Source organism: Neolamprologus multifasciatus, chromosome 7, assembly GCF_963576455.1.
Source record: "Neolamprologus multifasciatus chromosome 7, fNeoMul1.2, whole genome shotgun sequence".
Classification (NCBI taxonomy): Eukaryota; Metazoa; Chordata; class Actinopteri; order Cichliformes; family Cichlidae; genus Neolamprologus; species Neolamprologus multifasciatus.
In genome coordinates, this window is record NC_140445.1 from 19025311 (window position 1) to 19040495 (window position 15185).

Consider the following 15185-nt stretch of genomic DNA (forward strand, 5'->3'; position numbering starts at 1 on the left):
GAAGTAACACATTTGCTTCCACAAAACATTACATTTACATTTAAGCCTCTAAAGAGTTCTTCTTTACTGTTGGTTAAAGTGCACGTTTCAAGAAAACCACGCATCATTGCACTTTCCAGGCAAACTCATACAGCGAATCGTCACCTTATTCTCTCAGGAAAAAGAAAGAAGAAGTGGAATTGATGGTGCAACTTGATTTAGCATTTTTTAGCAAAAGTTATCGTGTTTTTAACTGTAATGACTGCTTCTGGTGTAGGTAGGTCTCCACTGAAATCTGATAGCACTTAATATGAAGCTAAAGACAGTTAGCGTAACATAAAGACTGGGAAACGTTTAGCCTTGGCTCCAACTTAAGCTTTCTAACTTGTCTGCTTGTTTTCACTCAAACTGAAGATAAGGTGCTGTCCTCCTTCAGCACATGTTCGGAGACGGGACCTCCCGTCTGACTCCGCATTGTCTCACCAACAGCTTTCCCCTCTGCCTCCCCATCCGCCCCGTTGCCTCTGCCCCTGTCCACTTTGCTCCTAATGCCTCACAACAACTGTGCAGTGCCAAAGGTCGCATGACTGAAAAATACCTCGGCGTACACAAGCTGTCTGCAGGTAGATAGGTATAAATTTCTGGGAATAATGAATGGCTCACAAAAATGTTGGAAAGAAGTTTTTTTGTTTGTTTGTTTTGGGGGGATTTTTTTGTTTTGTTTTTTAATGAATGTATTTTTATGTAATTACAACCCCAACCACTCAAAGGGGTTAAAAAAAAAGGGGCTCCTGGGAATGCTAAAATTGTAACAGCCTGAGGAAAAGTGTGGACAGATGATGAAGTGTGAAAAAAAAACATTCAGAATGCTTCTAGCTGCTGATGCATGTGTGGCTTGACCTCCTGTGGGGGTTAAGACCTTAGTAAACTGACACGATTTGTGATGTAGCACCTTCACGGTATCGCGTTCGTTTATGAAACCAAAAGACGTGACGTGTGTGTCTTTGGGGGATTTTTCAGCTCTTATCTCTTGGCTTTTAGGACACTCATAGGAAAATAAGCCTTTTAAAACACTTCGCAGAGATCACCCCTACAATCTGTCAGTCATCTCACAGAAAACTGTAACTATTAAGCAAAACTAATTAAACACAGACACAATATGTATCCAGCTTTCAGGAGCGAGACAGGAAATATCAATTTGACTTCTGGAGACTTCATACGACAGAAAAGGTTCAGCACAAGCACTGCCATGGCGACACCAAGCTTTTTTTAATTTCCCCCCTCACTTCTCCGTCTGCAGCTCTGGCAGACACAGCACCTCAGACAGAAATGAGTCATTTTCTGTGGCAAAACCCAGCCCTGGTGAGCTTTACCACAAGTCACCATTAACACACACGTAGCAGGGATTCAATTTTAGGGTGCTCAATCCCTTCTACACTGCACTTGAGTATATTTGGACCCCGAGGACAGTTAAAATAAAACCTGCTGTTGTTAATATTAGGTGTGAAATCTATTGTAGCTATCCAATGTGCAACTGACAAAGATACTGACAATAAAATGCCTGCAAGTTAGACGAAAGTGTCGCAAATCAGCAAGAAAAAAGGAAAAACAATACAAAAGTGTGTCGAGTGTCACAGCGTGAAGTAATACTTAAGCTTTAAAAAGCTTTAGCAATCAAGTCAATGCGTTTACTGTGAAAAGTGTGTCTAATGCTGTGCTTCTGGCACGGCCCACATCAGAATGAAATAGAGTTCATGCCCTACATACCACAATTATTATCTTTCATTGAATCATTAACAATAAACCAGAACATCAGGGACGGGGTAGCTCATCTGGCCCATGTTAAATCACAAATCACAGGTTATTGTAAAGTGTGAAGCACACAAAGAAAGTTTTGCTGTCGAAGGTTTGCTGTAGAAACAACTGAGATTACTATCGCGTAGTTACAGTATTATGACTATGTGATAGTAATGACCATGACCGTTAAAGGAATGAAAATATATGAATGCATCAGCATGTCACAACACTGATGCTGCTACATGCTACATTTCCAGCCCAGTCTTCTTCCAGTCTCCAAGTAGTTCACTGCGGGCATGGTGATGGTGATGGGAAAGTCCCAACCATGCTTTCCAGTGCATGATTATGATGAGTAAGATCACAATGATATCCATCTAATAGAAAACAAAACAACGCATATTTCGAGCTATCCCATCACTGGGTGTTTCATCAAGTTCTTTCATTATCATTTTGTATGAAGTTAATCAGCATCGAGAATCTAGTGTTAACATAACAGGGAGGTTCCTGCAGTGAAAAAGCATTAAAATCCTACTGCATAGTCCCTGTGCAGAACCACGTACCAGGGCTGTGGTTAGTATTAGCAGCTAGCTGGTAAAGACAGTGGAGCATATATGAGCCAAATATTCTTCATGAATGTTATTTCAGCTTATTTCTGTAATGAAAAAAATACTAAAAATATTTCGGTTTTGCACATTTTGGTAAAATTGGGACTACACTGGCATTCAGTGCCACCTTGCTATGAATGTCCTTTACTGTGTGAAGCGGAGAGTGGGTGGCTTCAAGGTGGTCAGACAGTGTTTGTTAGGGGAAATGGACTGTTGCTAGTTTACTGTGAGTCATTGAAGGTAAAAATAGTTCTTTTTTAAAAAAATTTCTTCCACTTTCATTTTTAATATTTCATGTCTCCACCCACCGGCTCTGTGAATGCCTGTTATCCACGATGTGCCAACACCATGCATCTTTCTCCCTTCGAGCTGATATGCATCTTTGATTACCAACCGGTAACGCCATTACTGCTTTTAGAAGACACACCAGCTTTACCTGACTCTCTGCATCTTCCACCTCCACCTCACATGGGTGCCATATGCTGCACAGACAGCAGTCAGTACCAGGAAAAACTGTTACACATCTGTCGCTTGTTCAGGCAACAGTATATGAGACTAAGACATGTGGGTGGGCTTTGTGGTTTTGCAGGCTTGGGGCAGCATCTTTGAACTTTTCTTTGACATCACAATGTTTCAAGAAATATGCTTCTTTGTCTTGTTTATCCAGTAACTGCAGCATCCTGCCAGCTTCGCTTTTTTGTGTGTGACATCAGTAAACTCTGCGCGCACTCCGGATGCATGAGTTTGTCATCATCTAAATGAACTTCATGTGACACTGTGGTAGAGTAACTGACAATAAATGCCAGAAGAAGGCTTCTCAATTAAATGATGACATTTAATCATTTACAGTTTACTCTAAGTAATTGCAGTTAATCACTAAAAGTTAATCTTCCTAAGTTTTTAATGTGGACTTGGTGACAGAACAGTAGTTGCTTTGCACTGTCAGAAAATAGTGGATAATATCAAGGAGATGGCAATAAATTTAGGGTTTTTATTTTCCAGAGTCAATCCAAAAAATTATTCTTAAAAGGTGAGAATCTGATGCATTTATTTGAACAATAACTTATGTGATCCATTACCAAAATGATCAATCAACAGTTTTTTGTTCCAGGACTAACGTCAGATTTTGCTTTCTTTTCCTACATTTTTAGCTTCTTATGCTTCTTAAAGCCTAAAAAGGTAAACCCTCCAAGCAAAACACATGTCACCCATCACTGCAGCTGGCTTTCCTGCAAGAAGTGAGGCAAAAGAAAGAGAAGACTATCATACATCAGGAAAACAGATACCGTATGCATGACACTATTGATCCAAGCTGGCGTAGATTCATCTGATCTTTGATGCAGTAGTTGGTGTTGACTATTTTTTCCCCACATGCACATATTTGTCTTGTTTTGCGCACAGATCGTGCACCTTTATGAAACAGATGCAAAGCGAGGTACAAGAAAGATTTAATCCTCCTCTTCCTTTTTATTCTTTTTTTCCATTCTCTGTATCATTACTTCCATTAAATCTACAAAGAAGTCAGCAGCTTAACACTATGAATGCCTGAGTGGATCGTCTGTATCAAAGGCTGTATATATGATTCATAGATCACTACTACAAAGACCTGCAAGACATATATATTATGTGGGAGATGAAGGAGACATGGGGGGAAGTGCTGCTATATGCCTTTTTGAGTTCAGATGTGGTTACCCTGTAGTCTAGTGATGCACCAATCTGCAATTAAGATAAGAGAGTACTACAGAATGCTATACTATCAATATCAGCGACAGTGACACCATCTATTAAATTCAGTTCTTTGTTGTTCTTTCATTGCACTCACAGTAGCAAAACTTCTTGGAAACTCACTTGTCAGCACCACTCCACACTAGATGTTTGCATGCATGCACACATTTACTTCACCCTGCTGTCATTTTGCAAGTGAGACTCAAAACAGCACAAAGTGAAAATGTATCGACGATAAATGACATCAGCGGTGCGGTAACTACGCTCACTAGGGATGGGTATTGATAAGATTTTCACGATTCCATTTTCGATTCTGTTTAACGATTCGATTCTTTATCGATTCTCTTATCGATTATTTTTAAAAAAGGAGAACACTAAAGTCTAATAGCTTAGAACTTTGTTTTATATCTTCTCTTTGAACAAGATAGAAATTTAGGAGTAACATGGCCTTACAAACCCAACAGTGAGATCTTAAGAGATCCACAGCCTACGGCTCTTCAATGGGGTGTCACAGGGTCCCCAGGAAAAAAAATTGTAAATGTAAAATAATAAAATAAATATTCTTCTGTAGCAATAACAAAGTATAACATCAATTATTCTGTAGCAATTACACAAGAATATCCAGTAATGTCCCTGCCTACAATTAAACACATTCACTTACCGAAAATCATCTGCTGTGGCAAATGGGTGCAAACCTTTGACCACAAACTTAGTCACTGCTCGGTGACATTCGTCTATCCTGGCCTGAAAGGAGACGCTAACGGTAGACTGCAGTGAGAACTGCCAGCATCTGAGCCAGACTCTGTCTGTCTTTCTCATCATGGTCACCTAAATGCACAGTAATGGCAGGTTTTATAATAAGGCAGATCGCGCTAACATAATATGCACTGTTAGTTGTTGCCCTGTTGTCATCCATTCTCGTAAAGCAAAACCAAACTTTTGAGCGTTTGAGCCGCTTAGGCGCCGTGTTTCCTGCCAGGCAAATGACGCTCCGCAACGTGGTGACGTCATTCGGGGTGACTGGAATCGATAAGGGAATCGTTTGCAAAAATGGCAAACAATTCCAAGGAATTGAAACACTGGGAACCGGTTCTCAACAAGAACCGGTTTTCGATACCCATCCCTAACGCTCACACTGAGTTTTTTTTACAACAAATACCAATTTAGCAAATATATACTCTTGGATGTATTGATGTAATATATTTGATCTTTATTTTATTTAAATGGTTTACTGCAAAAATGCAAAAATCTGAATGTGCCAGACTCATTTTGACTGTAGTGTAGGGCATGGAAATAGCTCCTGTCACTGCAGTCCCTGACAAACTGATACAAAAAGCCTGAACACATACATAATATATAAATCACTCTCTATATATTATCAATCAGTCTTGCATAACACTTTCAAAACACATGAAAAAAGACAAAGGTCCATGAAGAGTATTCCAAAAACAAAGGCAATTAATAAATCATTGTTTGAGACTTTACTTCAGATTACGATGGCATCCTTGATTATCAAATATCTACTGTTTTATGCATTTGGAGAATTAATGGCAATAGCAGTTTAGTTCATATAAGGATTATACGGACACTCAACGTGCTTAACACAGAGTAGGTTTCACGATGTCTTAAGCAGTGCAACAAACATAAAATAAGACTTTAAACACATACACAGAGCTATTAAGTGGAATCTGAAATGTGGTATATTCCTTAGGTCTGTGTGTATATGCTTCTTGATAAGAAAGTAATAAATGCCCAAAACGTTACTTCAGAATCTTCTCTGGAAAAAGTTCTGGTGGATGCAGATCTGTTGTAATTTTATTTGATTACAACAAAGACAGTTTATTCATAAGTAAATTGACACGGACATCATGTCAGTGCTTTGCGTGTCTCAGTGATGAAATGGTTAACAGATTTAACAGATCTCTGTGTCCTTGGTTTGAGACCAAGAAGAGACGTAAGTCCAGCCTCAGGGGGTCGTAAGTTAGTGTACTCTCAATGCTGGTCCCAGGACAAACAGGAGGATTGTGTCAGCGAGGGCAAAAACTGTGCTAAGAAGAACATTCACCATGGCAACCAGTTGAGAAATAAGGCAGCAACCAAAAGTACCACATCACATCAGCATTGCGTGTAATGGAATACTGAAGGATATTATATCAGAATCGGATAAGAAGTTGGATCGGTGTGTCTTTCTCTACTCATATGATGGATCTTCCATGCTTCCAAGCATTTCTTGCATGCTACGTTTGGCATTACATCCACCAAATTTCCAGCAAGAGTATTAACTGAAAGCTGTGCAAATGAAAGAGAACTTGTTTAGAACGAGCAGTTCACCCAAGTTTAAGTAGTGGTTGTCACAGCAACAATTACATGGTTTTTTTTTCTAAATGTTTGCAGTAAACAGCTGAAATACTACAGCAGAGTTTGCAACAGTACTCTGAGCTAAACGCTACCTTAACTAACAATTTCCTCTTGTCTAAATATAGCCATGTTGTGCCGTATGCATCATTCTCATTTGAGTTTTCAGCATGCAATTCAGCATTCACACTGTGAATCTGACCTTTGCTGAAGCATGAGATACGCCACATACATTTTCTGTTGGCAAACCACGCGTTTTCACTTCCTCTTTGGTGGCTGCTGCAGTGGCATGTGGGGTCACTGGCACCAGTATCACTGTGTGAAGGTTTGCAATGTTAGCACCTCATGAGAAAACTAATTTCAATGCAAATTGAACATTTCAGCTGTTGCACACACTGTTGCACCAGCTCAGAAGGCAACTGATTCACATTCAGGCTAGTTGCATGAGATTTGTTCATTTGCTCATTTGAGCTATACATGACATGTGTTAAAACACTTATTCAGTGACTGCTACTTAGACATAATTCGACTTAACTGCAGGTATAAATACACACAACACTGTCACTTTGGAGACACACAGCTGAATCCTGTGAAGCTGCAGGTAACTAACAATATCAAACCACTGGGAAGAATAAACATAACTTCATCTCCAGCTAGAGTTTCACCATATCTGTATTTTTCTGTTAGACGTCTTTAATAACAACTAACAGAAAAAAAAATCTATCAAATTTAAGCTATCGTTCCAATACAGAAAAAGCCGCTTTGTGTCATAAAAACTGGCTCTGAGACGTCCCCTTATTTGGCTTGAGATTTGTTTTCACAGAACAGAAAACAAAGGCCTGCATATGGTGGTTTCATCACAAAGGTCAAAATTATCAAGAAATTGTTAAACGAGAAAGAAAACTATTCTTGAACTAAGACTGGTTTACAGCCTCCACCTCGCCTCCTTACGAAACTGCAAGCGTTGACGAAGGCTGTGAAATCCAGCTGAAAGCACTGGAAAATATCCAGAAAGCGAACACTGATTTGAGGCTATTTTATCCCACGATTGCAAGTGCTTTGTGTCATTGTCAACTAGAAAATATGAACAGAGCCATCCATCCTCTTCCACTTATCCTTACTTATCAGAGTGAAGTGGCTGGAGTCTATCCCAGTTACCAGAGGGCGAGAGGACAGATCACCAGTCTGTCTCAGGACTAACAACGTATCTTAGCCAATGCAGAAAAAATGCATTCAATTTAACTTCTGTTTATTCACTGTTTTATTTTATAGTCAACGAATTTGGGTTATACGGAATAAATATAAGTAGTAAGTATTTTTTGTAAATTATGGTCAAGGTTTATCTGTGGTACAAAAGCACATGCTCATTGGCTAACGAGTTCTCGGGGGGGGGGGGGGGGGGGGGGTTACAAGATGCTGATGGCATCAATGCAGGACTTGATGTCACAGTAGCTACGTCCATTTTTTTACTGCCTGTCGGTATAACTCACCTTTCAGAGGCAGTCTAATCTTGCCTATATGTTATGCAGTGTTAGGTGTAACACATTACAATGTAACAACATTGCAAAGGAACAAAAATACTGTAATCACATTTCATTTTTCAGTAATATAGTAATCTAATGCACGACTGTGCTGAATGGAGTAATCACATCACAGATACAATTGTGCCGTTACTTGCATTGCAAAGTTTCTTCGGTTATTTGCAGGACAGGTAGACAAAAAAAAAACAAAAAAAAAAAACAGTGAACTGATCTTACAATCAGCTGCTTTCAGTTTGTGTGCAGGAGGAGGAGGAAATGGTTGGTTTTTAACTTTTAACTCTGAGAAAGTACATATCAGGCAATTTAATATAGTGATGAGAACAAGTAGTGTACTAGTGCACTTACTTTCTCCAGCAAGTAGTTAAATAAAGTACATTATAAATTACTTTCAAGAAAATTAATGAGTAATGTATATTAAATAACTTGTCTTGAATAATGACCACAGAGAGTAGCGGAAGAGCAGAATAGCAGGCACACTGTTACAAGGTCAGAGTTGGAAACCATGAGGTAGGTGTTAGTTTGCTGTCATCTTTGTGTGAAATCCTCCACATGTGGGCTATAGCAGTGTAACCACAACCTATCAGAAAAACATGTGAGTAAACAGACCATTTCTCAAAGACTTCTCTTTTGGCATATTTCTGTAACTACAAATGAAGCTGCTGTTTTCATGCAAGAAAGCATATGAACTTTGTGATATAACTTCATCTTCTTCTGCTGCACTGATTAAACTTTCCCTTTTTTGCATCAAGGGTGGATTCGATAGATTTTGATTCTATAAATTTCTATAAATCTATAAATTCTAAGTCTATATATTGTCAAAATGCAACCATTAAGTTCAAAAAAGACCCTTACATTGGCACTCCTGGCATCCATGAATTTCTGGAAAAAAAACAACAAATGAAATAAAACCTATATATGCATAGGATGCTGCCAGAGGTTTTAGATTGGCCCTTTAAGGAAGGCATTAGGGGCACAGGTGTAGGGAATTACAGCCAGAAGGAAGCCACACAGTTTTTCAACCAGGTGAGGTTGTTGATTCTGATGGTCATGTCATGTGTTTTTTAGCCTATATTTGCACTGAAGATATGGTTAATAAATAAAGCATTGGCCATGGCGGACCTCAGTTTCTTCATCACAATGAATTGGAAACAACTTCAAATTCCCTCAAGTGGCGTTTTGGTGGTTGGATAGCCACGAAAATGATGACAGCAAATTCTCAAGACTATATAGTCTGTGCTTTCTCACTGGAAGAGGACATTTTTATCATGGCAGCCCGGTTATGACATTGCCACAATAAAATCACCAGACGTGAAAAGTGAAAAGTGTCATTTTCTGCTGCACGCACAACATGTTCAGCAGAGGCATTCCCACAGTCTATAGATATATTCATGTGTGTGAAAAACACAAATAAGGATGCTCAAACTGAGTCTAAGAAGAGACAAGCAGACGATAAGCTAACATAATCACTCACCACTCCAGGAAATCTGTCTGCCCATGCCAGCAGACAGTTTATGTCAGATTAGTGCTGATTGCTGCAGACTCCAGGGAGCACGCTAATTCAGATTCAAATATTACAGTCAGTATAGGAGGAGGAGGGGGAGGAGAAGGAGGAGACATATTGCTAATGACGGAGATGGCTGGTTTCACCGCTATGTCTCGCCAAGTTAATAAATTCACTGCAGAGTTGCAATGTCTTAAGACTTTACAGTATATCCTCTGACATTCCAGCCATCAATGAATTAACTGCCCTCTCTGCTCTACTGCGGCATTCCATGTGCTCAGGAAAAGACAAATTTCCTTGAAAGAGTTGTGAAGCACGTAAACCCGTTTGTGTTTGACTCGTCCTTCAGCTCCTCCTTCCATATCTGCAGCACACATACTGTAAAAAGACACTGAAATGTGATCAACTCGTACACAAAACACCTTGTAATCTCTGCGGGGCAGCGAAACAGAGGTCTCGAAACAGCGTTCATCTAATTTACTACTTTGTAATCAAATAACAGGCCATAAAAGGCAACTTTGTTTAGCAACCATATGAACTCCAAAACACCCTCTGGCTATTTCTCGCAGCTCACAAGCATCCTATCATGTGTGAGCGCCGTGATGCTGCCGCAGTCCCTGCATTAAAGGAGCAGTTCAAAGAAGAAAACAAAGAGCTTTGGCTTGAGTCACAAGGTCAACAGACAAAAAAAGAGAGGAAAGAGAGAAAGCCTCAAGCAGAGGTCAAATGTTTAGATCGTGAATATTATCGCAAAACCAAAAGCTGTTTCTATGGTAACTGATCATTAAAGTCATTTATTCAGATGAAACCATAAACACGATGTGGTTCCAGTGTGAGAATTTATTACGTTTTTGGCTACAGTAAGAAGGTCAGACAAACAATGTGTGTTATGTGTTAATGTCACCTTGAAGATTGTGGCATTGCCTACACTGTACTTTGTTTGAATGGCAGCCCATTTCTATTTTTTTAATGTGTTAAAGACTAAATTATGAAGTACAAAGAATTTAAATGAACAACGTAAATGATAATTAGTCACAGCCCAGTAGGTGACTGTGTTCCTGCTGCTTGTGTCACTCCAGTCGACTCATACTGATGGAAGCCAGATGCCTCTCTTCTCTGAAATACCAAACTCAAACCACCTGCAGCTCCAACGCTGTTAGGAATTTACATAGATTAAATGCTGCCAGTACAACAAGCACTTGTGGGCCTCTAAAGCAGGCAGTGGTAGCTATCATAACCCAACACTATGGACTCAAACCAGCTTTTACCCCTGTGTGAACCGCCTCCTGCCGCGCACACTACAGTGCTGGGCCAGCAGGGCTGAGCGTGATGGAACAAGATCAGTTAAGTAACAGCGTCCAGCCTCATTCACAATAACCCTGAATTTGCACACGTAGAAGGAAAAGCACTGTTCGACAAACTGCAGGAATACGATTAAAGACACTAAACAGAGACAGGGAGGGCTAGTTAAAAAGAAAATGATGATGGGATGGTTATGGGATGGGCTTGGCCATATGAGCTTCAACTGAACTGACCCCTTGACAGTCACACAGCCACACACATTTCTCTCCAGCTCTAACTCAATTCTGTAATGACCATCACAAGCCGGAATCACATGTAAGCGTAGAAATCTGAGAATTAATCAGAGACATGCACTGTTGACTTTGTCTCTATCCCACTTTCTCCCACTTATCCTCCCCTCCTCCAAACTCTGATACATCACCGGTACTTTCCGTCATATTCAAACTTCTTGGACGTGACCTAGAAGTTTATTCACTTCTGCTGCTCTGGAGGTGAACTGGAGAGAGAGCGTAGCATCACCAGAGGAACTACCCAAAGCGAGCCCACAACCTCTTAGCCCCGTCACTAAGACAGCAGCAATTTCCCTTAACCAAGAACTTCAGATCTACTCACTGCCTACGAGGGTTTGTTCTAAAACAGGGTGAGACATAATTTCACAAGATCTGCACCAGAAACAGCAGAAACACAGCCTACTTCTGGCAGCGTAAACTCTGGCATGGCCAGCATCTAATTAGAGCATCGTACAGTAATTTGACTGACCGTTCAACGTCTCTGTTATATAAGCTCATGGGTGGCGTGCCTCTGAGACCTGGCTGTCTATGAAGCACCCTTGTTCCTTCAGAATAAATCTCACATGGGCACATACAGAAAGTTCGTATTAGGACAGGACAGCGACTTTTTAATGGGCGTGTTGGCAAGGTGAGTGACACTTCTAATGGATGCATTTAGTCGCTCGGTCGTCAATTATGCATGCCGCGAGGATCCAAGCGTGTGCCGCCTGGCGTGCGCGCAAGGATGCGGCGAGGGAGCTTCTGTAGAAGAAGTGCTTGTTATTTGATCCAATAATCATTACACGCGTCTTTTTTTCTGCGGTCATTACTTACCAATAATTGCATCTGTTGTCAAAATAAAACGTTGCCACATCCTGAGTGCCGTTAGTGTGAAGCTGTGTCCTTGTAGCTTCACTCAGTCTCAGTCCACGGACTTTTAAACAGAAGATTTGTCAGAATTTTTTTTTTAAATTGCTAACAGCAGACTTGTAAGAGTCCTCGAAGCATTTCCTGTGCATCAGAAGCTTCAAAGTCTGAAAGTCCTGAATCAAACTAGACTTCTGAGTTGGGCGGGACAAACAGGGAGGAGAAGGAAAAGTGGGCAGTGTAGCGGAGTGAGGGTTCCTGAGCTCTGAGGGTCGCACGGCCGTTAATGTGAGCAGCGACACCATAAAAAGCAGGGATGGGATGAAGGCATCTGTAAAGAATCCGCACATCAGTCGCAAGTCTGTCAGTGTGGCGTGCACAGAGCCTCCACGGCAAACGGGTGCGCTCCCCCACAGACGCGCACAGCAAGCAGCGCAACTGTGTGTGTTTCACTCCCTCTCTGCCCCTCCCTCCCGCTGTAAGACACGCTGTATAGCTGTTACTTACACACAACCATGGAGGAGAATAATGGACAGGTAGAGCAGAGAAAAATGAGGGATAGACATGCCAGGCAGGCAGCAGGTCAGTCACAAAAAGAGCTAAAAGCCATCCTGCATTTAGCCTAATAGCTTTTAGATGAATATGTGTGAAGTCTTTCAGTGCTTCAGCTTGGTGCTTGAAATTTTTAAGGTTTAAGCTCCTTCTCTGCTTCAATGTGCTTTTAAAAAGTGTAGACTACCTGTTTTGTGATTCTTTATCTTAGTACAGCTGTTGTAGAACCTCCACCATCCCGTACTCTCGGTTTCAGTGTAATTCATGTTCCAAAAAACAAGCAAAACATACGAATTTCCTATTCAACAGGACACATCAAAATTAAAACCTTAAACAACGCACATGAGTAGCTTAAGTTACTGGGACTAAAGTCAAAGCCTGAATTATTGCTTCAGTCCCTGAACGTGGGTGTGGGAGTTTAATCATGCACAGGACTTTATAACCTATGTCAAGCCCATGGGGAAATCTTAGCAGTACAAGCAGCACAGTGGTGTCTGAAGACTACAACTCAGCAGTAAGACTAAAATAGGCTCAGTTTAACATACAGGGTTCGGTCCGTGTGGCAGCTCGTCCTTCTGTTTTCAACAGCAAAGTCATATTAAAAGTGAAAAAGATTTACAAAAATGAAGCTGTGCCAGTCTGTCTGTGGAGGAAGGAAAGTTTTACAGGTTTCACTAAATCAGGGGTTGTCAAACTGTGGGTGGGGACCCACTGGTCATCGAGCTAGTCTAGATGGAAACGAAGTTGAATGAATATGATTTATGAAGAGGAAATAAACAAGAGTTCACTGATGCCATGGTGCAGTATCCTGTTTACGCCGCTTTAAATATTTTAAACAAAAACGTTTTTTAGGTTTTAGGGTTAAAGTGCACTTGTGAGTAACTGTCTGTGAACACATTCAAAAAGTATAGCAAAACAGGAACACTAATTTATTGCAGAGTGAAAACTTTTACTAGACAACCACACAGCCCTTCGTGAACTGAAATCCCCGGTGTCCTAGATGACTTAGAAGCTTTTGTTATTGTATTGAAGATATGAAAATAGGGCTTAAAAATGATCATCCAACATCTGTGTTAGTCATACCCAAAGATGTCAGTAAAACAAAATTTTAGCATATGCAAAAAGCACACTATATGGAATTGTAAATATTATTTTAGGCCTGTATTACACAACATCATATTGACAGAACGTTTATCAGTGACAACCCACGTGTTAGATTTGTTTATGTAAAATAAAAAGTTGTCTCTAAACGGCTCAACGTTTGTTTTTATGCACATAACAGCAGTATCTAATGGGATTTTAATCTAATGTATCAGCATGATGGTGCTGTGGTTAGCACTGTGCTCACCTGTCCTGGACATGGATTCTCTCTGGGTACTCTGGCTTCCTCCAAAGGCAGGCATGCTAGGTTGATTGGTGTCTTGACGGGCCACTTATGTATTCAGCTCTCAACCTATAACCGCTGGGATAGCCTCCAAACCCCCTGCAAACCTGAAATAGAGCAAAATAAAAAGCATAGATGGACTGCTTTTATTTGAGGCCTGCGATTGTTCCGATATCTTGCAGCTATGAGATATGAACTAATCAATATATAGTTGACCTCTAGATAACATGCCACGATAAACCAACTGACGCTATGGTATTTTATAGATAGATAGATAGATAGATAGATAGATAGATAGATAGATAGATAGATAGATAGATAGATAGATAGATAGATAGATAGATAGATAGATAGATAGAAATAAGAAAAAAGCATTTTCCCATTGCCTTGCCTCGCATGTGAGAGCTTGGATAGTTTCGTTGATAAAGAAAAAAAACAAACAAAGAACACAGATTTGTTTGGTCTAGATCTCAGTTCCTCAGCACTCAGATCTCAGTACTGATTGTCACTGATTTTGTTACATTAACAGAAGCGTCACACACAGTCTAAAAGTGGTGCCAATTCCAGCAGTCAACAGCTGGAGAGAGAGAAAAAAATCCCCATGTTACGGAAGGATTATTATAATGAGGGGGCAGTTAGAGCCTGGACTACAATCAACCACACAAGTGTACAGTTACCATGTTACCATATAATGCAAAAATCCTCTGTTCAACACAGTATCTTACAGAGCCATAATTCTGAAATAATACCCCCCTACTGTGATGGACAATCTCTGAATCAATTCCTGACAACTGCACTCTAATTTTACATGTTACTCTACACTTCTTAAATTCTACATCATTATTCTTTATAAACCACAGTTATTTCCCTTTCAACTGCTGCTGACACATGAGTACCTGTTCATCAACAGCCAACCATTCAAGGATAATTTAGCAAACGCCAGGATCACTTCAGCAGCTGTCATCATGGTATCCTAACAACTGACATGGTGATAAAGCACATACCCTTCCAAAGGTGGCTGGCTCACGTGGGTGTTCCTACATTTCCTTTGAATATTTTGTAATAAGTGTGTGTGAACTGCAGTTTTACTTAAACTCCAAGTCAGCCACATTTAATATAAGTATCTACTATAACACCTTCTACACACTACAGTTTAAGAGACTTAAACATTTCACTGTGGAGCAGAGAGTATAATGACAGGCATATATTTGACAGACGATCTGGTATGCCTCCGATCATGAGCTGCTTCTCCGCTTCTCCAGTCTGCCAAGTTAATCTCGGTTTCATCTGTCCAGAGAAACTGTTGTT

At 40.3% G+C, this 15185-nt stretch overlaps 1 protein-coding gene across 1 annotated transcript in view; it reads right to left on the reverse strand.

The window, feature by feature from the left end:
• itga1 (integrin, alpha 1) overlaps positions 1 to 12363 on the reverse strand; it is a 59958-nt gene extending 47595 nt beyond the window's left edge. Inside the window, exon 1 of the mRNA XM_085168340.1 lies at positions 11909 to 12363. Coding sequence (XP_085024466.1) covers positions 11909 to 11948 — 40 coding nt within the window. The 5' untranslated portion in view covers positions 11949 to 12363. The remainder of the gene's footprint in view (positions 1 to 11908) is intronic.
• Positions 12364 to 15185: the final 2822 nt, after the last annotated feature.